The sequence below is a fragment of the Sceloporus occidentalis genome, unplaced genomic scaffold (assembly GCF_023333645.1).
Source record: "Sceloporus occidentalis isolate IW3139 unplaced genomic scaffold, rSceOcc1.0.p SCAF_21, whole genome shotgun sequence".
Lineage (NCBI taxonomy): Eukaryota > Metazoa > Chordata > Lepidosauria > Squamata > Phrynosomatidae > Sceloporus > Sceloporus occidentalis.
This window is the reverse complement of record NW_028317001.1, coordinates 10,061,503-10,084,479: the sequence shown is the minus strand read 5'-3', so window position 1 is coordinate 10,084,479 and position 22,977 is coordinate 10,061,503. Positions and strand designations below refer to the sequence as shown.

The window sequence follows — 22,977 nt, the reverse complement described above, 5'->3', positions numbered from 1 at the left end:
GTACTTCCTAGTTTGTGTGATCTTCCTCATAAACAACTTTGGCCATCTTGACCACTTTTTGGTGTTGCTTGTCCACATGTGTCTTCCTTTTCCCATCTGTGAAATGTTGGGGGATACGGGAGAACATCTCTGGATCTAAATATGGGGTGGGCCCAGTGGCCCTCAAGCCCAGAGTGCTCCCCAGAAGCGTTATTAAAAATGACGTTTGCCTCAGAAATGTGGCAAGAAATGTCTAAATGCACCATAATTCTTTGGTGGTTAAATGTACTGTATGTGTTTGGATAGTCAGTACCCTAATCCATCATCAATATCCCAGGCATGGCCTAAATTATATTATGTATTATATTGAAAAGATTCTAGACAAACTGGATCTCAAAGGCAGTAGCTTTTTTCTTGCTGACAGAATTTAAAGTTTATTTCCTGGACTGAATTCTAAAGTGATCAAATAATATTTGGATGCATCATGTGCTTTCCTCCCCTTTTGCTTAGTTATTCTCTGGATGAGGGCTATTTTCTGTTGCAGGTAACCTTTGCGGATGTGGCTGTATATTTCACTGAGGACGAATGGAAACTGTTGACGAAGAAGCAGAGACTTATGTACAAGGATGTGATGATGGAGAATTACGAGAATGTGGCCTCTGTGGGTAAGGAAGCTGAATTCATTGCCTTTCCTATGAAGACTGAGGTCCCTTTCATACTACATTATCATGGCACTATGATTCCACTTTAGAATCATAGAATCATAGAGTTGGAATAGACCACAAGGACCGTCTGGTTCAAGCCGTTGCCATGCAGGAAACACATTGAAAGAATACCCAGTAGATGGCAACCCAGCCTTTGTTTAAAGTCCTTCAAAGACCTTTAAAACCCTTCAAAGAAGGAATAATAGTAATAACCAGAATGAGACGCTAATATGCTCTGAGGGAGTATATTCCACTGTTGAATAGCTCTTACTGTCAGGAAGTTCTTCCTAATGTTTAGGCTGAACCTCTTTCCCTGTGCCTTGCTTCCATTGTTCTGTCCTTTTTGAATTGTGGTGTCTAGAACTAGACACAGTATTCCAGGTGGGCTCTGACCAAAGCAGAATAGAGTGGCACTATTACTTCCCTTGTTCTAGACACTATACTTCTATTGATGCAGCCAAAAACTGTATTGGCCTTTGTACCTGCCGCATCACACTGTTGACTCATGTTCAACTTGTGGTCTACTTGGATTCCTAGATCCCTTTCACATGTAGTTTCATTCAGCCAGGAGTCACCCATCCTATATCTGTGCATTTATTTTTCCGGGCTGAGTACAGTACCTTACATTTCCCTATGTTGAAATTCATTTTTTTTAGCTTTGGCCCAGCTTTGTCTATTCAGGCCATACTGAAGTTTGATCCATTCCTCAGAGGTATTAGCTACTCCTCCTTATTTGGTGTCATCTGCAAATTTGATAAGTATACCCTCAATTCTGTCATCCAGGTCATTGATAAAAATTTTGAATAGCACTGGGCCCAGGACAGAACCCTGTGGGACCCCACTGGTCACTTCTCTCCAGGATGAAAAGGAGCCATCATTGGGTTCAGCCAGTTAACCAGTTACAAATCCATGTAACCGAGTGTTCAAAAAGGTTTAAATCACTTTAGAATGTTTCTGGCGGGGGGGGGGGGATGGTCTGAAACCAAATTGAATGCAATGGGTCCTTGGTGCAAATATCTCAGACAAAAATCATTAGCACATAGCATCTCGAGTCCTTCTTGGCTCTGAATTTCGATTGTGTTCAAAATCCAGTGTACACTACAATCTGAGGGTGACACTTTGAGATGCAGCTCAGCAATAACATAGCAGAGTACGGAAGTAAATAGCCAGATATATAGATATTGGCAATGCACTGACCACTTTTCACACTTAAAAATAAGTCACAAACACAGTTGATTTCATCTAAATCCTTAGAGGTTCTCTATCTTGAGTTGCAAAATAATACAAATATTTGCAAGCTCTCCTCTCTGAATTCCATCATCTTCAACATCCCTTGTACATACAACTCCTATCCTATCCACACCAATCCGCATGAGAGCTGCATACTGTATTGGTTGTGAGTCATCTCCTGGCATGAAACAGCATGAAGGGACCTCTGCATTTAGCTTCCATCATGCCTTGGGCTGTGACTTAGGACTCGATGGCAGTCTCACAGGATATGATGCCACCTGTCAATCAAAGTATTTTTGCACATGTTTAATGGAATATTTTTTTCAACAGTCCTTTGTCTGAATATCTCCTTCTAGTGATTCCCTTAAGGTAGACACCCTCCAATCTCTTCTTTGTTGACTCTTATAAGTAAATATACAATCGTTCCATGGATTTAGGGCCATAAACAGCAGGGTCATGCTTCAGTTACTCACAGAAACTTTCTTAATTTTATCTCTAATAAGGAGGGATGAATGAGGGCTAAACCATGAAGTAATACCCTCCTCTCTTAACTCTGATTTTCAATCTCATCTGTGCTTGTCTTTCTTTACAGAAGAACACTTGAATCATGAGAGAGTCCACAGAGGAAAGAAGTCACATAAATGCCAGCATTGTGGGAAACATTTTGCTTACAAGTCAATCCTTGTCATACATCAGAGAGTCCACACAGGAGAGAAGCCATACAAATGCCAGCATTGTGGCAAATGTTTTTCTTGGAAGTCACACCTAGTGACACATCAGAGAGTCCACACAGGAGAGAAGCCATACAAATGCCAGCCTTGTGGGAAATGTTTTTCTCAGAAGTCAGACCTAGTGACACATCAGAGAGTCCACACTGGAGAGAAGCCATACAAATGCCAGCCTTGTGGGAAATGTTTTTCTCAGAAGTCAGACCTAGTGACACATCAGAGAATCCATACAAGAGAGAAGCCATACAAATGCCAGCATTGTGGGAAATGTTTTTCTTCGAAGTCAGTCCAAGTGATCCATCAGAGAGTCCACACAGGAGAGAAGCCCTACAAATGCCAGCATTGTGGGAAATGTTTTTCTATGAAGTCACACCTAGTGAGACATCAGAGAGTCCACACAGGAGAGAAGCCCTACAAATGCCAGAATTGTGGGAAATGTTTTCCTCAGAAGTCAAGCCTTGTGATACATCAGAGAGTCCACACAGGAGAGAAGCCATACAAATGCCAGCATTGTGGGAAATGTTTTTCTTCAAAGTCAGACCTAGTGATACATCAGAGAGTCCACACCGGAGAAAAGCCATACAAATGCCAGCATTGTGGCAAATGTTTTCCTCAGAAATCAAGCCTTGTGATACATCAGAGAGTCCACACAAGAGAGAAGCCATACAAATGCCAGCATTGTGGGAAATGTTTTTCTCAGAAGTCAAACCTAGAGACACATCAGAGAGTCCACACAGGGGAGAAGCCATACAAATGCCAGCATTGTGGCAAATGTTTTTCTATGAAGTGTGTCCTTGTCATCCATCACAGAGTCCACACAGGGGAGAAGCCATACAAATGCCAGCATTGTGGGAAATGTTTTTCTAGGAAGCCATACCTAGTGAAACATCAGAGAGGCCACACAGGAGAAAAGCCACACAAATCCCAGATATGAACTAACACTCTTTTTGTCAGTAAGGAATGTAAAAAACGTATTTTCAGTCCAGCAGTGCTAAGAAAAGGCTGTAGTGGTTTTGCTTGTAATGTTTGTCTGTCCATATGTCTGTTTAATTTTTAAAGTTATATTTTGTTAAGATTAGGTTTTAATTTCTAATAGTATAGATAATGGCTTTGGGTTGTAAATTTGGCTGGGGTTTGTGGGTCATGGTATAGGTTAGATAAATGGGGGGCTGGGATTTGTTGCAGCTGGTTAGAATAGCTATGAGAAGGGTAGCTTTTGCAATGTGTGGGATGTTGGTTTAAGAAAGTTGGGGGCAGGTATTAACACAAAGGGCTAGTTTTTGGGAATGACAAAGGGGGACCTGTTACCTGTGGGGCATAGACTGTGGGAATTGGAGGTGGGGCTAGATTTGGAAGAGGGTGATGTTTTAGGTTTCTGGGTTTTAATGTATTGTTTGGCTTGGAGTGGGCAGTTCTAGGCTTAAACACTGAATTTCTATGTGTTCTCAATAAAGTTCTTTGCTGGTTCAACACACTGGACTCTTTGATGCACAGGAGTTCTGAATTTGCCCAAAACTGACCCTTTCTTCTCTCCTCAGTCCTCAGCTCCATTCCCAGCCATAAGAACAGCAGACGAAACACACACACACACACACACACACACAAACATACAGGATACACAGGGACAGCTGTATTTCCAAACTAGAGCCTTCCTTTCCTGCATTTCCCTCCTGAGTGCAGCTCTGCACCTTGGGCTCCATTGCGGTCTCCTCAAAGGAGGGAAGGGTGGCTGCTGAACCCCCGGCAGATACCTCCCTTTCCTGCAAAGGCCACTATCGGAATAAGCAGCACCAGCTAGGCCCTGGCAATTCCTGTGCATGCTGAGGAGGGGCCTTTGGGGCCATATATGCATGCACACGAAGCCATTCCTGCCCTCATAGTCTGTTCTGAGGGAGGGAGGGAAGTGGGGAGTGCCCTCTTTCATTCAGAGGAATGGTTGGAGGGTCTTCTGGGGGTCCTTTGTGGGGTTATAGGAAGAAAGGAAGTCCCTCTTCTCCCCCCAAAGAAAGTCAGGGGTCCTGCAAGGCCTCCTCACCCTCTTTCCTTCCCTGGTCCCTCCTCGGGTATTCTTTGGGCCCCATGTTCTTGGGGGGTTATTATGAGAAGAGAGGGCAGGGGGGGACCCTTGGAGACAAGCATGGCGATGGAGGGGAAGGGGATCCAAAGGTTAAAAGGGCTTTGAGGAGCCCCTTCCCTCCTGGAAAGTGGGGCAGAGGAGAGACCCTCCCTTCTGATGCCTCATTTGGGACAGAGTTTAATAGGATTGGAAACAACATTTTTTTTGGGGGGGGGTGGGAGTTTTCTCTGGAGTCCTGGGAGGAGGTGGCTCTGGGAGGAGAGAAGAACCAAAATCAAGACCAAAACCAAGAGAAGGGACACAGAGGGACCTTAATGCTCTGGCAAACCCCTGGCAACCTGGGAACTAGGCTTAGAGGCCCACCGGATCCGGATTGGGCATCCTCCCTCAAATACTTACCTTTTCCTTCACAACAACCCTGCAGAGGAGGACCAACAGAGAGACCCACAGCCCCATAAAGATCCTCCCCCAGTTCTGGGACCATGCTGAAAGTGTGGTAACTCCCCAGGATCCCTGGTACATATGTGGTGGCAATGTCAGCATGCCAAGAAATAGTGGAAAGTGATTCATCAGAAGATGCAAATGATTCTTAATTATAAATCCCCATTTGACCCGAAAATGTTTTTGTTGAATATGGTTATGGATGTTAAACTTGAGAATATGCATGGGAAATTACTGTTTTATATGATTTCAGCGGCCAGATTGGTGTATGCTTCTTGTTGGAAAGGGTCAGGGCAGCCCTTGTGGAAGGACTGGACTATGAAACTATTGGATTATATGGAATTGGAGAAACTCACTTGCTACATGAAAAACCTTGACTGGGAAAGAACAAAGAAAGTATGGCATCCTTTTATGTTGTTTATTAAGAAGGAAGGCCTATCCCCTAATTTTATATGGTAGCTATGATTTTTGATTTATCTTATCAGGAAGGATATGAGATTAGGCACAGAAGCAAAAACATAAGTATAATATATGATATATGACTTTTTTTACTATATTTAAATTGTGCATGGATTAATTCTATTTGTTTAGATCTGATTGCATTAAGGGCTATAATTTGGCATAATCGTGTCCTCTCTTTCTCTTGGAAGTCTTACTTAATCTTGCTTTATTTTTAGATTAGAATACTATAAATTGTGTATAGTTTATAACTAATACATTTATTTAAGATGTAATGCTGTATATGTCGTTCATCTTATTTATTGTTATGTGTATCTTTATGTGTTTTTAATGCCTAATAAAGATTATATTTAAAAAAAAAGGAATTGCAGTAATTTGTATTGGAAATGTGAAAAGGAAAAGGGCTTAGTCTATCATTTGTGGTGGACTTTGGGAAAGCGATACAATATTGGAAGTTGATTTATTTTGAAATTAAGAAAGTTGTAACTATATCTTTTAAATTCGTGCCTGAATTTTTTTGCTTAATATAATAGAACAATCCATGGGGGGGAAATGGTTTAATATTATTTTATATGTTGTCATCTGCAAGAATAGTGTTTGCTCAGAGATGGAAAACTAAAGAAATACCTTCAAAAGAAGATTGAATATTTAAGCTTCTTGACATGATGGAAATGGACAAACTCTCAAGAGGAATTAGAAAGGAGCGTCAAATTTATATAAAGGAGACTGGAATAATATAACTGAATATCTCCAGAAGCATGGAGGGAAAATGCTACTTTAGAGACAGAACTAATTTAAGGTTAAGTGTTTTAAGTTATTCAAAGAAATATAACAGCTGTAAAACAGAAGTATGTTGGGAGGTGAAAAACCCAATGATGTTTAGTTTAATCTAATTGGAGCGATTTTGTATCAACTGTTTACAATTTAAATGAGGACTGAAAGAGAAAATAAATTATTTGTAAGGATAAGTATAAGTAGAACAATATATATTTACTTTTTACTTATTAACAGATAATTCAAAAATGAAGGAGATAGAAATAAAAGTTAGTCTGGTAGTTTGGAAGTAATGGTAAATGCGAGTAATCGGTTTGTCTTTAATGCTCAGTGCTATGGAATCCTGGGATTTTACCTTTGGACACTTAGCCTTCTCTGCCAGAGAGCTCTGGTGCCACAACGAACTACAAATCCCAGGATTCCACAGGATGGAGCCAGGAGAGTTAAAGCGGTTTCGAACTGGATTATTTCTGCAGTGCAGATACAGCCTGAGTCGGTTGTAAAAGGGCAGAAGACCCAAGTCTTGTTTTTACCTTCCTAATACGGCTTTCCTTTAAAAGAAATAAGCAGTTTGCTTTTCTGTCTAATCCTTATTTTTGTTGTTATTGTTGTTTCTATGTTTATTTGGTAATAATATGAGAAGGTCTGCTCTGCCTCCTTCCTTCTTCCCTGAAAATCTCTCAATATTAAAACTGGGGAGACTTTTAAAACCTCCCAAAGGAGCCAATTTTGGCCTTTTTGGGGGCCTAGCCTCCTCTTAGAAGCCAAAGCCCAATGTTTGTGAAGAATAAGAATAAGGCTTGTATTAAAACTCTCCTCCCCATTTCTGATCCCTTTTAAAACCCATATTCCCCAGAAGGAGCAGAGCTTTGTAATAAGAAAAGAGACACAAAAGACACACAAAGGGACACACTTCCTTCCTTTTGGCCCAAGGAGCCTGGCCTCCTTCTCTCTCTGGAGCCTCAGGAGAGAAAGAGAAGCCTCTGTTCAACTGAGACTCAGAGAAGGTTCTGGAACATTATTCCCCACAGTCACAAGAAGCACAAAATGGCCACCAGAACACAAAATGTCTGCCTCTGCCTCAGCGCTTGGCAGTTGTCAGTTTGAGGCCTTCAGGGAACGCAAAATGGAGGATGAAAGGGCCCCAAATTCAAAATGAACCCCAAACAGGATTTCAAACCTTAACAACACTAAAATGCCAAACCAAAAGTCTGTTTGGGGAGTCACAGTCTCCCTCCTTCAGAGAGAGTGGCCCATGCCTGGAAGGCCTGCTGGGCCTCCTTCCTCCCCTCCGTGGGGGCAGTGGCCAAAGCAAAGCAGCAGCAGCAGCAGCAGCAGCAGACCCAAGCCAGGCCCAGCCAGCCCTCAGCACAGCAGTGAAGCCCACCGCTTCCAGGCCTTGTCCTTCTGCTGCCACTTCACTTTCTTTCTTTCTTCCTTCCTCCTTGTCTCTCTCTGTCGCCTCCTCGCTCTCTCTTCCGCACACAGAGCTAAATAGAGAGGCACAAGCTCCTCCCCTTCTTCAGTCTGGCCAATGAGGGCAAAGGAGCTGGAAGGCCCCGCCCCCCTGCCCCACCCTCACAGGCTCCTGCTGCAGTTAATATGGAAGAAGGCAGGAGGGACTGAAGGGCCCTGGAGCCCCAGCCACACGGACACTGGCCAAAGGCACACATTCCCAGAACCTAAGACCCATGAAATGGCAGCCCTATGCAGGGCAGGGCCCTCCTCTCTCTGGCCCTGTGGATGCTGGGAGATCCAGTCCAGGAAACACTGTAAATCCCATTGGCAAGAGGCTACTACTGCCTTTCAGATCCAGTTTGCCCCAAATCTTTTATGAGGCCAGAAACCCCTTTGTTAGGAAATGAACCCCAAATATCTCAGGAAGGCCCTATATCTCCCAAGGCCCCTTCCCTCCACGGCCTCCTTCCTCTCTTCCCCTCAGTCTCTCTCTCTCCCCTGAAAGCTTCAAATGTCAACTGCCAAGTGCTGAGGAACAGGAGGCCATTTTGTGTTCTGGCAGCCATTTTTTGTGCTGCTTGTGACTGTGAGGAATAATGTTCCGGAACCTTCTCTGAGGCCTCAGTTGAACAGAGGCTTCTCTTTCTCTCCTGAGGCTCCAGAGTCAGAAGGAGGCAGGGCTCCTTGGGCCAAAAGGAAGGAAGTATGTCTCTTTGTGTGTCTTTTGTGTCTAGGGTTGCCATAGTGCCGGACCTCCAAACCAGGAAAAATGTAGGACAAAATTTTCAAATGTAGGACACACAAAATGTGTCCTACATTTGAAAATTTTATCCTACATTTCCCCTCGCGATTGCGGCGGGGAGCGGAGGCCAAGCAGTGAGGGGAAGCCTCCACTTAAGGAGGCTTTCCCTCCCCACCTGGGCCCCGGGCCTCGCCGTGATCGGAGGCCAGGATCAGGGCCTCGCCTCCTTCTTGGCTCCCGCAGGGACCAGGAAGGAGGCGAGCAGGCCGCCGGCGATGGCCGGGGCCTCACCTCGCTCCTGGCCCCCGTGGAGACCAGGGAGGAGGCGAGGAGACCGCCGGCCATCGCCGGGGCCTCACCTCGTTCCTGGCCCCTGCAGGGACCAGGAAGGAGCAGAGCAGGCCACCGGCAATCACCAGGGCCTCGCCTCCTTCTTGGCCCCCGCGGAGACCAGGAAGGAGTCGAGCAGGCTGCCGGCGATCACCGAGGCCTCGCCTCCTTCTTGGCCCCCGCGGAGACCAGGAAGGAGGTGAGCAGGCCGCCGGCGATCACTGAGGCCTCGCCTCCTTCTTGGCCCCCGCGGAGACCAGGAAGGAGTCAAGCAGGCCGCCGGCGATCAATGGGGCCTCGCCTCCTTCTTGGCCCCCGCGGAGACCAGGAAGGAGTCGAGCAGGCCGCCGGCGATCACCGAGGCCTCGCCTCCTTCTTGGCCCCCGCGGAGACCAGGAAGGAGGTGAGCAGGCCGCCGGCGATCACCGGGGCCTCGCCTCCTTCTTGGCCCCCGCAGAGACCAGGAAGGAGGCGAGGAGGCTGCAGGGAGGCGGGGAGGTTGGCGCAGCTGCGCCCAAGAGGCGCCGCCTCCCTGCAGCCTCCTCCGCCCCAGGCCTCGCTGCCCTCCTTTTCCTCCGCGCGGCCATGCGCGGTGGAGGAGGAGGAGGGCAGCGAGGCCCCAAGGGTTGCCTAGCAACCCCGCTGCAACTGGGCTTTTCCCGGTTTTTGGCTGCACCCGTGACGTGACCGGACAGGGGCAGCCAAAACCGGGAAAAACCCGGTTGCAGCCGGGTTATGGCAACCCTATTTGTGTCTCTTTTCTGAGAGGGTTTGCTTATTACACAGCTCTGCTCTTTCTGGGGAATATGGGTTTTAAAAGGGATCAGAAATAGGGAGGATAGTTTTAATATAAGCCTTATTATCATTATTCTTCACAAACATTGGGCTTTGGCTTCTAAGAGGAGGATAGTCCCCCAAACAAGGCCAAAAGTAGCTCCTTTGGGAGTTTTTAAAAGTCTCCTCAGTTTTCTCATTAAGAGATTTTTATGGATGAAGGAAGTTGACAAACCAGACCATCTCATATTACCAAGAATGAAACAAACAAATATAGAAACAAACAAACAACAACAAAAATAAGGATTAGACAGAAAAACAAAGTGCTTATTTTTTGAAAAGTGAAACCATTATTAAGAGGGTAAAGCCAGACTTGGGTGCTTGTACCCTTTTACAACCAACTCAGGCTGTATCTGCACTGCACATAACTGACCCCCATTGCATCCCAGTATTCCCAGTGGCTTCGCTACAAAAAAGGAGGGCTGGACATTGACTTTCCCAAGGTCTCCTTTCCTCCAGTTTCTTCCTCGAGTGTGGTTTCTCCTCGCTTCCTTCCTTTGGAGGCCATCTTGGTTCTTTGCACACCTGCAGAAAGTGCAAATGGAGGTGCTTTACATGTGCTTTACACACTTATGCACTCTTCCGTGAAGCACCAAAAGTAGAATTCAATGGCTCTCAGAGCAAATCAAGCCTCAGTCTTTCCTAGAAAATAAAATAAACCAACAGGGATATAAAAGATTAATGCTATGATTGTTCCTATTATTAGTCCCTTGCCTCCAAAACCTCAGAGAGAGAGAGAGAGAGAGAGAGAGAGTCTTGTGAAGCTCAAAGGCTGACAGAATCCACAGGGATTTACCTTCCTTCATTTATGTGTTATGTATTTTTTGTAATTTTGTAAACCGCTTTGATCTTATTGGAAAGGCGGTATATAAATATATTATTATTATTATTATTATTATTATTATTATTATTATTCCTAACCAGCCAACAGTCAAACCCACCAGCCTTCTAGAACCCTATTTAGAATCCAAGCCAACCGCCAGCCTCTCCCAGAATTCCATGCTCTCCCCTCCCAGCAGACCCCCCCCCCCCAGAGACCGGGAGATGGAGCAATGGGTGCAAACCCCAGAAAAGAGATCCTTCCCCCAAGATTTTCCCCCTTTCCCCTTCTTCCCATTTCACGTCCCTTCCAGGTCTATCTGCTTCCACTTTCCAGAGGTAGAGCTGAGTTGGTTTTCTTTTTCAGGGAGGCACTGGACACCTCAGCTATAGCCTCTGTAATCATGCAGGCATCCAAGCCAGCTCTTATCTGAGATATTGTATCTGCAAAATGGTCATTTAAAATGTCACAGTGAGCTGTGGAAGGCTTTTATAATGGGTTCCTGGGGGAAGATGCCTGAATCAGGTCCCAGATGTCCCCCCTCAGTCCCTTTATGTTTCCCCTTGCTTGGCAATTTCACTCCTTCCTTCTTTCCTTCTCCTCCTTTAACCAACATCCCACAACCGATGGGACAAACAACCTTTCTGGGGCCGTGGGTCTCTCTGTTGGTCCTCCTCTGCAAGGTTGTTGTAAAGTGAAAGGTATGTATGTGAGGGGGTGCTTAATCCAAATCCTGTAGGTTTCTAAACCTAGTTCCTAGGTTGCCGGGTGGTGTCCCTCTCCCAGGAAGGAGCTTTGGGGTCCTTTTTCTGCCTCCTCTTGACTTAGGCCTAGATTTGGGTTCTTCTCCCCCCCAGACAGAGCCCCCTCCCCCCAAGGAAAATTATTCTCCCCCCTCTGAAAAATGTTGTTTCCAATGCTATCCCGTGTGATACTCTGTATTTGACACAAATGCCTCTCCCAAAGACGCATCAGAAGCGAGGGTCTCTCCTCTGCCCCACTTTCCAGGAGGGAGGGGGCTCCTCACAGTCCTTTTTACCTTTGGATCCCCCTCCCCTCCATGGCCATGCCTCTCTCCAAGGGTATCCCATGTCCTCTTTTGTCATAATAACCCCCGAAGTTCCTGGGACCCAAGAAATCCCCAGGAGGGCGCAGGGAAGGAGAGGGAGAGGAGGCCTGGCAGGCCCCCGGCCTTTCTTTGGAGGGAAAAGAGGGGCTTCCTTCCTTCTTATAACTCCCAATGGCCCCCCAGAAGACCCTCCAGCCATTCCTCTGAACAAACAATGCCTTCTTCCACTTCCCTCTCTCAGAGCAGGCTGTGAAGGCAGCAATGGCTTCAGGGGCTGAGACTGTGCATAGATAGATGCCCCCAAAGGCCCCTCCTCAAGCATGTGCAGGGATTGCAAGGGCCTAAGCTGCTTATTACGCTGGTGGCCTTTGCAGGAAAGGAAGGTATGCTCTGGGGGTTCAGCGGCCTCCCCTTCTTTCCCTCCTTTCTTCCTTTGAGGAGACTGCAATGGAGCCCAAGGTGCAGAGCTGGACTCAGGAGGGAAAGGCAGGAAAGGAAGGCTCTGCTTTGAAAAGAAAGCTCTCTCTGTGTATCCTGTATGTTTGTGTGTGTATCTTTGCCTCTGTTGTTCCTACAGGTGGGAATGGAGCTGAGGACTGAGTAAAGAAGAAAGGGTCAGTTTGGGCAAATTCAGAACTTCTGTGCATCAAAGAGTCCAGTGTGTTGAAACAGCAAAGAACTTTATTGAGAACACATTGAAATTCAGTGTTTAAGCCAGAACTGCCCACTCCAATTCAAACAATACATTAAAACCCCAAAACCTAAAACTACACCCTCTTCCAAACCTAGCCCCCACCTCCAAATTCCCACAATCTATGCCCCACAGGTAACAAGGCCCCCTTTGCCAGGGCTTTCATATCCCCTCTTAACTGTCTATCTTCTCCAGGCTAAACATACCCAGCTCCCTAAGTCTCTTCTCATAGGGCTTTATGGTTTCTTTTTTTTTTTTTTAAAGATAATCTTTATTAGTTTCCATTAAAATTGACAAATCCCAACACACGTAAGCCATCATAGCTGTATATCCATTACAAACACAGAAAAAAAGACTAAAATAAATTTCCATACAACCATTAATAGCTAGATGTATCTCTTCTAATCTTAATAAACCCTTCATAAGTAAACTTCCTTCTGTCCCGGACTTGGAAAGTAACAAAGCTTAGTACAAGCTAATTCAACATTTGTTGCAACGTTTACTATGTAACACAGTTGTCTTTATCACTCATCTTTTGTATGTTTGGTCAATTCCCTTAGTTACAATAATAATAATTCCAAAATTATAATTCTGTACATTCCTAAGGTAACTTACTTTTTTTAAAAAAATTATTTTTATTAGATTTTACAGATTTCATACATTACAGTCCAAAAAAAGAAGAATCCTAATACAACTTAATCTATATACATCCTTATATATATGTTATCTTCAACAATCTTCCGATATCATCTCCACCATTTGAGACGCTTCCCTATAAGTGTTATAGACACTGTATCTTCAAAGCCTCTTTACTTTAATTATCTTGAAGTATCTATATTTTATTTTTATTTTAACCTTACTTTCTATCTTTTTATACATATCTTCCCCTCTGAACCTATCCTACCCATCGTGTAACATTTCCCTACTGATCCATTTCCCATCTTATAGTAAGATATTCTGTAATAGGTTCCCATTCTCTTTCTTTCTTACTTATTTCCTTAGTACTCTCATTTAAACTATCATCACACAGTGCTGTAGAGCATTCCATAGTCTTGATTTCCACAACCTTTAACCACCATTCATCTGTAGAGGGTACATATACTGATTTCCAATTTCTAGCTATCACGATTCTCGCGCCAGTTACTAAATTCAGTATAATCCTCCAGTATTGTTTTTCCGTTTTCGTTCCCACCACAGAGGTCATATTTAGTAAATACAATTCAGGTACAAAAGGATAGTCAATCTTCAAACTCTGTCTGATATTCCTATGGATTTTTAACCAGTAGTTCTTTATTACTGGGCAGGACCACCACATGTGGAAATAAGATCCTTTTTCCTTTTGGCACCTCCAACACTTATCATTTTTCAATTTATATAGCTTCGCAATTCTTACTGGTGTATAATATCATCTGTTTGTGGTCTTTATACAGTTCTCTTTCAAGTCTTGTGATGATAAAATTTCCAAGCTGTATAACCTATTTCTTCAGAGAGAAATGGAACAGGAAATAATATCCACATATATGATAAAATGGGCAACAGAAATAGGACATGAAATACCTTTGGAATATTGGGAAAACGCCTGGGACAAATCTAAGGTAACTTACATATAACATCCAAGTTTGGGATCATACAAACTTAAAATTGTATACAACTCATTACAGTTAAAGGTAAACTCTCTGGTTACAACTTTTAGCCTTTTCAATTTCCCTTTTCTTTTGGACACGCTCTTCAGCACCACTTTGTTTCGTAGCCTATTTCTTCTTTAAATTATGGCTACCAAGGTCGAAAAATTATATAAAAGAAGGAGAGAGAAAGGGAGAAGATAGTTAAAGCCAAATCCACTCTATTAATTCCACAAACTATACAAAATTTAATGTTCTTAATTCCTCCCATTTAAACTTCATTAAGTTCTATCTCCAAGCTCCATTCTTTTTTCAAAAAATCGGTTATCTTTCTCCAATCTTCCTTCGATCTTTTCCTGCTAAAATTTTTTACACTACAGGGAAGCATGTCTAATATTCTGTAATCATTAACTTTCATCAACCAAGTATCTCTTGTAGGGGTTTTGTTTGATTTCCACAGTTTAGCAATCTCAACTCTTGCCGCTGTAATCATATAAAGTATTGTCCTCCAATGAATTTTTTCATCCTCTGGTTTTAACACTGTTGTCATGTTCAGAAGGTAAATTTTTGGGTCTAGCGGAAATTTTATTTCCAATATTTTTTGAATCAATATATGAATTTCTTTCCAAAAGCCTTGAATAATTTTGCAATTCAACCAAATATGAATCAGGTTACCCTTCTCACTGTTACACCTCCAGCATTTCCCGTGTTTCAACTTATACATTCTTTTAATCCTCCACAGTGTATAATACCACCTGTTCATAATTTTTAATAAATTCTCTTTGGGTTCCTGTGCTATAGTAAAGTCATAGGTTTTTTTCCAGGCATTTTGCCACTCATTTAAATTGATTATTTTCCCCAAGTCTTGTGCCCATTTCGTCATATATACTTTAACCGTTTCCTGCTCTAAAATACGGCTGCGTAACAGTTTGTAAAACTTTGAGACCTTCTTTTTATCAGGTTGCCAAAATAATATATCTAATTCATTCATTTTATCTTCAATTCCTCCCCTTTTCATGTCCTCTTTAAATTTATTTTGAACCTGATAGTAGTTAAACCAACTTAAATTAAACCCATCAGTTTTTAATTCCTCCCTGGATTTAAAGGACTCTCTAATCCTCTGATTCTGAGATTACAATGGGACAGTCTCAATGCTTAAGGTAAGGAGCAGCAACCTGAAGAAGTCACAATAGCGCCATCCGAATACTTCAGGCAAGGTGCATCATCAGCCTGAAATCAAAATAGGCAGACTCCATGCATGAGGGTAGGAGCATCAGCCTTAGGTCACAATGGGCCATTCTCAATCCTTCAGAGAAGGTGCTTCAGGCTGAAGTCACAATGGGCCAGTCTCAATCCTTCAGGTAAAGAGCACCAGCCTCAGCTCATAATAGTCCTATCTAAATCTTTAAGGCAAGGAGCTTGAGTATGAGATCACAATGGGCCAGTCTCAATCTTCAGGAAAGGAGCATCAGCCTGACGCCACAATAGTCACATCTTAATCCTTCAGGTATGGAGCACCAGTCTGAAGTGACCATAGTCCCATCTAAATCCTTCAGGAAAGGAGGATCAGCCTGAGATCAAAATGGGCCAGTCTCAGTTATTCAGGTAAGATGCATGAGCCTGAGATCATAATGGGACAGTCTCAGTCCTTCAGGCAAGGAGCATCAGCCTGAGATCACAATGAGACACTATCAATGCTTCAGGAAAGGAGCATCAGACTGAGGTCACAATGGGACACTATCAATGCTTCAGGTAAGGAGCATCAGCCTGAGATCACAATGGGACACTATCAATGCTTCAGGCAAGGAGCATCAGCCTGAGATCACAATGGGACACTATCAATGCTTCAGGCAAGGAGCATCAGCCTGAGGTCACAATGGGCCAGTCTCAAAATGGCCGCTGGACCACAAAATGGCTGCCAGAACACAAAATGGCCACCTCAACCTTAGCACTTCACAGTTGGCAGTTTGAGGCCTTCAGGAAACCCATAATGGAGGATGTAAGGTCCCTAAAGTCAGAAGTGACCCCAAACAGGATTTCCCAACCTTAACAATACCTAAAGCTTTTCCAGATGCTCTAATATAGAGACTCCCTGAGATAGTCAGTATTTGCAAGGAAAGGAGGGGCAAGAGAGCCCTGGAGAGCCTTGCCTTGGAGTGGCTCTGGATCTCTGGTGCTGCATCAAACTACAAATCCCAGGATTCCAGAGGATGGAGCCAGGAGAGTTAACACAGTTTCGAAAGAGAATATTTCTGCAGTGCAGATACAGCCTGAGCTGGTTGTGAAAGGGTTGAAGCAGTCAAGTCTCATTTTTACCCCCTTAATTATGGTTTTACTTTGAAAAACTAAGCACTTTGTTTTTCTGTCTAATCTTTATTTTTGTTGTTGTTTGTTTGTTTCATTCTTGGTAATATGAGATGGTCTGGTTTGTCAACTTCCTTCATGAGTAACAATCTCTTAATAAGAAAACTGGGGAGACTTTTAAAACCTCCCAAAGGAGCCACTTTTGGCCTTTTTGGGGGGTCAAGCCTCCTCTTAGAAGCCAAAGCCCAATGTTTGTGAAGAATGATAATAAGGCTTGTATTAAAACTATCCTCCCATTTCTGATGCCTCTTAAAACCCATGTTCCCCAGAAATAGCAGAGCTGTGTAATAAGAAAACCCTCTCAGAAAAGACACACAAAAGACACACAAAGGGACACACTTCCTTCCTTTTGGCCCAAGGAGCTTGGCTTCCTTATCTCTCTAAAGCCTCAGGAGAGAACAGAGGCCTCAGAGAAGGTTCTGGAATATTATTCCCCACAGTCACAAGCAGCACAAAATGGCCGCCAGAACACAAAATGTGAGTCTGGGGCAGGGGGCGGGGTCTTCCAGCTGCTCTGCCCCCATTGGCCAGCCTCAAAAAGAGGCGGAGCTTCTGCTTCTCTATTTACTTCTGTGCGCGGAAGAGAGAATGAGGAGAAAGGAGTAGAGTTTAAGAGGGAGAAGGAGACAGACAGGAAGGAGAGAGAGAGAGGAGTGGAGGGGCAGCAGAGAGACAAGGCCTGGAGCCACTAGGCTTCACTGCTGCACTGAGGTCTGCTTGGGCCTGGATTGGGTCTACTGCTGCTGCTTTTCTTTGGCCACTGCCATTAAGGAGGGGAGGAAGGAGGCCCAGCAGTCCTCTCTGAAGGTGGGAGAGTGGGGTCCCCAAAGGGGATTTCAATGCTTTTAATGGTGGCTCTCATGCTGTAGCAATGAGGATGATGATGATGATGATGATGAGGATGATGATGAGGATGAGGATGATATTATCAGGCCGGGGGGGGGGAGGGATGGAGCTGCTGCCAGACCTTAATCATCATTAATGCCACCATTGCTGGGCATAATTGTTCTGCACCACTGTAATGGCCATGGCTCAGTGCTATGGAACTCTGGGAATGCTCTTTTGGTTTGGCATTTTAGGTGTTGTTAAGGTTTGGAAATGCTGTTTAGGGTCCCTTCCGACTTTGGGGCCCTTTCAGCCTCCATTTTGGGTTCCCTGAAGGCCTCAAATTGCCAACTGCCAAGCACTGAGACAGAGACGGCCATTTTGTTTTTTGGCGGCCATTTTGTGCTGCTTGTGACTCTGGGGAATAATGTTCCAGAACCTTCTCTGAGTCTCAGTTGAACAGAGGCCTCTCTTTCTCTCCTGAGGCTCCAGAGAGAAGGAGGCTCCTATCTAATTCCTCTTGAGAGTTTGTCCATTTTGTTTGTTTGTTTGTTGTTTTTTCTGTTTTTTAAATATTGCTTTGGATTTAATACTTTTTTAAGGAGGGGAGGGTACCAGGGATTTTATATGTATTGTATTTTTAACTTTGTTAGCCGCCCCAATTGTTCTCAGAGAGGTGGGATACAAATAATAATAATAATAATAATAATAATAATTATCATGTCCAGCAGCTTAAATATCCAATCTTCTTCTGAAGGCATTTCTTTAGTTTTCCATCTCTGAGCAGACACTGTTCTTGCAAATGACAACGTATAAAATAATATTAAACCATGTTTTTTCCCTATGGATTGTTCTATTATATTAAGCAAAGAATTTCAGGCGAGAATTTAAAAGGTATAGTTACAACTTTCTTAATTTCAAAATAATAAATAAATAAATAAAACTTTTATTTATATCCCGCTTTTCTGTTACAAGACAATCAAAGCGGCTCACAACATATTAAAATCCACATTTACAAAATTATGTCCCAAATTCCCCCCCCCTTAAAACAGGATTAAACGTGTACAACTAAAATATCTATTAAAAACACAATTAAAAAACACAATAAAATATAACAAGGACAGAGCGGTGGGCTAATAATCCATGATGTGGGGGGCAGTCATTCTGTGGCCGGGCGCTTTTATTCAGGAAAGGCCTGTCTAAGCTGGCAATTTGACGGATCTCGTCTGGCAGACCCTTCCATAGTTTGGGAGCAATTGCAGAGAAGGCCTCTGGGAAGTAGCAGTTAGTCTGGTTTTTAAAGGCTGCAATAGATTCCTCCCAGAGGACCTGAGGGTGCAGTGGGGCGAATTATATGGAAGCAGGCGATCCCTCAAATAGGTTGGAGCCAAGCCATGAAGGGCTTTAAAGGTTATAACCAACACCTTCTACTGTGCCCAAAAACTAATAGGCCCGGAAACTAATAATAAATCAACTTCCAAAATTGTATCGCTTTCCCACAATTCCACCACATTTGATAGACTGAGCCCTGCTGCTTTTCACATTTCCAACACAAATTACTGCAATTCTTATACATCTTGCTTATTCTCTCTGGGGTTAAATACCATCAAAAATGTTTTATAATAACTCTCTTTGATGTTTTGGCTGCAAGTATAGTTCAATCTGTTTTCCAAGTGTATTCCCACTGGTCTAATTCAATTGCAAAACCAAAGTTTTGAGACCATCTGATCACATTTTCTTTATTAACTTCCTCTTATGTACAGATTTTAAGAATACAATTATAAAGTCTTGCTAACAAGGCATCTTTATTCAACATTATTTCTTGTTCTAGATCAGAGACTGACTTGCCAATACTGTATTGTTTTTTATCCATTAGGAAGAGCTCTCTTAATTGTCTGTAAAAGAACCATGAAAGATCATAACCCTGATCATTAGGATCTTCTCGTGTCTTTATTCTATAACCAGCTCTATCTATTTGCATGAATTATTTATAGGAGATCCAATTTGTGTCCTTTTTTGAATCTCTGGTCTCTTTTCTCAGGACTTCATCTCGGCCCCCTTGGACACACCTTTGGGGCACCTTTTGCTGGAAGTGACCCAAGTGCAAGACCACCAGGACCCCTGCCCACCTGATGGCCGACACAGAGGCCAAGCGGAGGGAGTTGGGCTCCAAGAGAAAGCGGTTTCCAAGGTACAACAACTCTTTGGTAAGTTACCATCCTTACTCTAATTTTCATCCTTGTCTGGGCCAGCTCATGCAAGCGAGAGGAGAACATACTGTTCCAGTTTGGCAGAGAGAGTCCTGGTTAATCCTCTGTCACCTCATTTTTACACAGGTTTTGAAAATGTCCTATTTCTCTCTTCTCCTCCCACTTTCCCCATTCTCCTCAGGGCCGTTCAGTTGCTGCAAAATGTGTTCCAAGTTCAAAAGACTGTGCATCCCATCCACTCAAAAGAGGGGAGGAGAAAAGGGGGCAGGGTCTTGCCCTTGCCAGGAGTTGGAGGCAAAAGCAAAATGTTGTACCCTTCCTCGCTTGTGTGATCTTTATCATTAACAACTTTGGCCATCTTGACCCCCTTCTGGTGTTGCTTGTCCACATGTGTCTTGCTTTCCCCATCTGTGAAATGCTGGGGGATACTGAAGAATATCTCTGGACCTAAACTGAGGGTGGGCCCAGTGGCCCTCAATCCCAGAGTACTCCCCAGAACTGTTTTTAAAAATGAAATTTGCCTCTGAAATTAGATGAGATATGGCTAAATGATTCATTGGTGAGTAAATGTACTATACATGTTGGGATAGTCAGTATCTTAATCAATCAATAATATCCCAGAAATGGCCTAAATTATATTGTTTATTATATTGTATATTATATTGACAGGATTCAAGACAAACTGGATCTCAAAGGCTGTAGCTTTTTCTTGCTTGCAGAATTTAAAGCTTATTTCCTGGACTGAATTCTGAAGTGTTGAAATAATATTTGCAATGCGCCATGTGCTTTCCTCCCCTTTTGCTTAGTCAATGTCTGGATGAAGGCTATTTTCTGTTGCAGGTGACCTTTGCGGATGTGGCGGTATATTTCACCGAGGAAGAATGGAAACTATTGACGAAGAAGCAGAAACTTATGTACAGTTCTGTAATGATGGAGAATTACGAGAATGTGGCCTCTGTGGGTAAGGAACCTGAATCCATTTCCCTTCCTGTGAAGACTGAGGGCCCTTTCATAACTCATTGTCAGAGTGCTTTGTTTCCACTTTAGAATTACAGAATCAAACCAACTTCCTGACAGTAAGGGCTGTTCGATAGTGGAACACACACCTTCCTCAGAGTGTAGTGGAGTCTCCCTCCTTGGAGGTCTTGAAACAGAGGCTGGATGGCCATCTTTCAGGGATGCTTTGATTGAGAGTTCCTGCATAGCAGGGGGTTGGACTGAATGGCTCTTGTGGTCTCTTCCAACTCTATGATTCTATGATCAGTCATGAGTAATATCTATGAAGGGAGGAAAGGGGGACACAAAAATAAATACAAGTACTGTATTTTCTGGCATATAAGACTACTTTTTAACCCAGGAAAAATCTTCTCAAAAGTTGGGGGTCATCTTACATGCCAGGTATCATCTTATAGGGCAGGTGCTGAAACGTCCGAGCTGGACTGGAGAATCTGTGGTCACCACATATGGTGGGGGGAGATCAAAAACGGCTGGGGCCACATCCCCACCATATGCAGAGATTGTATGAAAGCTGCTACCGCTCTGATAGTCTTGGAGACAGGGAGCACTGGGCAGGCAGGGAGAACTGACCAATCCAAGCAGGCTTTGTATACAACAAGGTTTCTTAATAAGTACCTGCATGTCATAAGCATTTGAATTTAAATTACCATATTGAAATCAAATTTGATGTTTTTTTTAAAAAAGATTTATTTGATGTGCGTTGGAAGAGGGGTAGTCTTATATGGTGAGCATATCCCAAACTCTATAGTTTAACTGGAAAAGTTGGGGGTCATCTTATATGCCCAGTCGTCTTATACGCCAGAAAACATGGGTATTACAAAGCATCACAAGAAGTAATTTGTGTTCTAGCAATAAGAGTAAACATCAATTCATAAAATGAAATCCTAAACCTGGCAGGTAAACATTGTCCTAAATAACTTTGAGAAATATAGACTTAAAATAGTAGCATTGGCACGGTCGCTTAGAAAGTTGTATCCTAATCGAGTACCTCACAAGCTGAGTTACATAACATTTCGGGCAGAATACAAGCTACACAAGGTTTGTTTATAGTGGCAACCCACTCATCCACTTCAAACTCCTAAAAGATTCATATAAAACAGAACAGTCAACCAAATATAGTGCAGAAAACACCATAGAAAATCCTATTAATTCCAAAAAGGAAGTTGTATAAAAATGTAATAGCCTGATTCTGTGTCATAATTATTTCAAGATATTTCTTGGGTGTTTCTGCAACTGTTTCAAAAAGTTTATGCTACAAATAATCATGAGGTCTAAATCATGGGGTAACACCCTCCTCTCTTAACTCAGATTTTCAGTCTTATCTGTCCTTGTCCTTTACAGAAGAACATTTGAGTCGAGAGAAAGTCCACACAGTAAAGATGTCACATAAATGCCAGCATTGTGGGAAATGTTTTTCTTTGAATTCAGACCTAGTGAGACATCAGAGAGTCCACACAAGAGAGAAGCCATACAAATGCCAGCAGTGTGGGAAATGTTTTTCATTGAAATCACATCTAGTGACACATCAGAGAGTCCACACAAGAGAGAAGCCATACAAATGCCAGCATTGTGAGAAATGTTTTTCTTGGATGTCAAGCCTAGTGACACATCAGAGAGTCCACACAGGAGAGAAGCCATACAAATGCCTGCATTGTGGGAAATGTTTTTCCTTGAAGTCAAGACTATTGATACATCAGAGAGTCCACACAGGAGAGAAGCCATACAAATGCCAGCATTGTGGGATATGTTTTTCTTGGAAGTCACACCTAGTGAGACATCAGAGAGTCCACACAGGAGAGAAGCCATACAAATGCCAGCATTGTGGGAAATGTTTTTCTTGGAAGTCAGTCCTAGAGATGCATCAGAGAGTCCACACAGGAGAGAAGCCATACAAATGCCAGCATTGTGGGAAATGTTTTTCTTTGAAGGCAGACTTAGTGAGACATCAGAGAGTCCACACAGGAGAGAACCCAAACAAATGCCAGCATTGTGGGAAATGTTTTTCTTGGAAGTCACACCTAGTGAGACATCAGAGAGTCCACACAGAAGAGAAGCCATACAAATGTCAGCAGTGAAATAACATTATTTTTGTCAGCGGTGAAAAGGCCTTTATGATTTTATTTGTCTGTCCATATGTCTGTTCTATTTTGTTAAGCTTAGATTTTAATTGCTAATTGTATAGATAATTACTTTGGGTTGTAAATTTGGCTGGGGATTATGGGTTGTGGTATAGGTTAGGTAGATGGGGGGCTGGGATTTGTTACAGTTGTCTAGAATAGTTATGGGAATGATAGCTTTTGCAATGTTTGGGATGTTGGCTGAAGAAAGTTGGAGGACGGTATCAACCGAAAGGGCTAGTTTCTTTGAATGGCAAAGGGGGCCTTGTTACCTGTGGGGCATAGATTGTGGGAATTTGGAGGTGGGGGCTAGGTTTGGAAGAGGGTGTAGTTTTAGGTTTTGGGGTTTTAATGTATTGTTTGGATTGGAGTGGGCAGTTCTGGCTTAAACACTGAATTTCAATGTGTTCTCAATAAAGTTCTTTGCTGTTTCAACACACTGGACTCTTTGATGCACAGAAGTTCTGAATTTGCCCAAACTGACCC

The 22,977-nt window shown here is 43.2% G+C and overlaps 1 protein-coding gene across 1 annotated transcript in view; it reads left to right on the top strand.

Annotated features, from left to right (window-relative positions):
• Positions 1-22,977, top strand: part of LOC149301582 (uncharacterized) — a 65,796-nt gene that overhangs the window by 1,194 nt on the left and 41,625 nt on the right. Inside the window, exons 2-5 of the mRNA XM_089484316.1 lie at positions 524-637; positions 19,247-19,354; positions 20,198-20,318; positions 21,716-22,302. Of these exons, the coding sequence (XP_089340442.1) occupies positions 524-637; positions 19,247-19,354; positions 20,198-20,318; positions 21,716-22,302 (930 nt within the window). The remainder of the gene's footprint in view (positions 1-523; positions 638-19,246; positions 19,355-20,197; positions 20,319-21,715; positions 22,303-22,977) is intronic.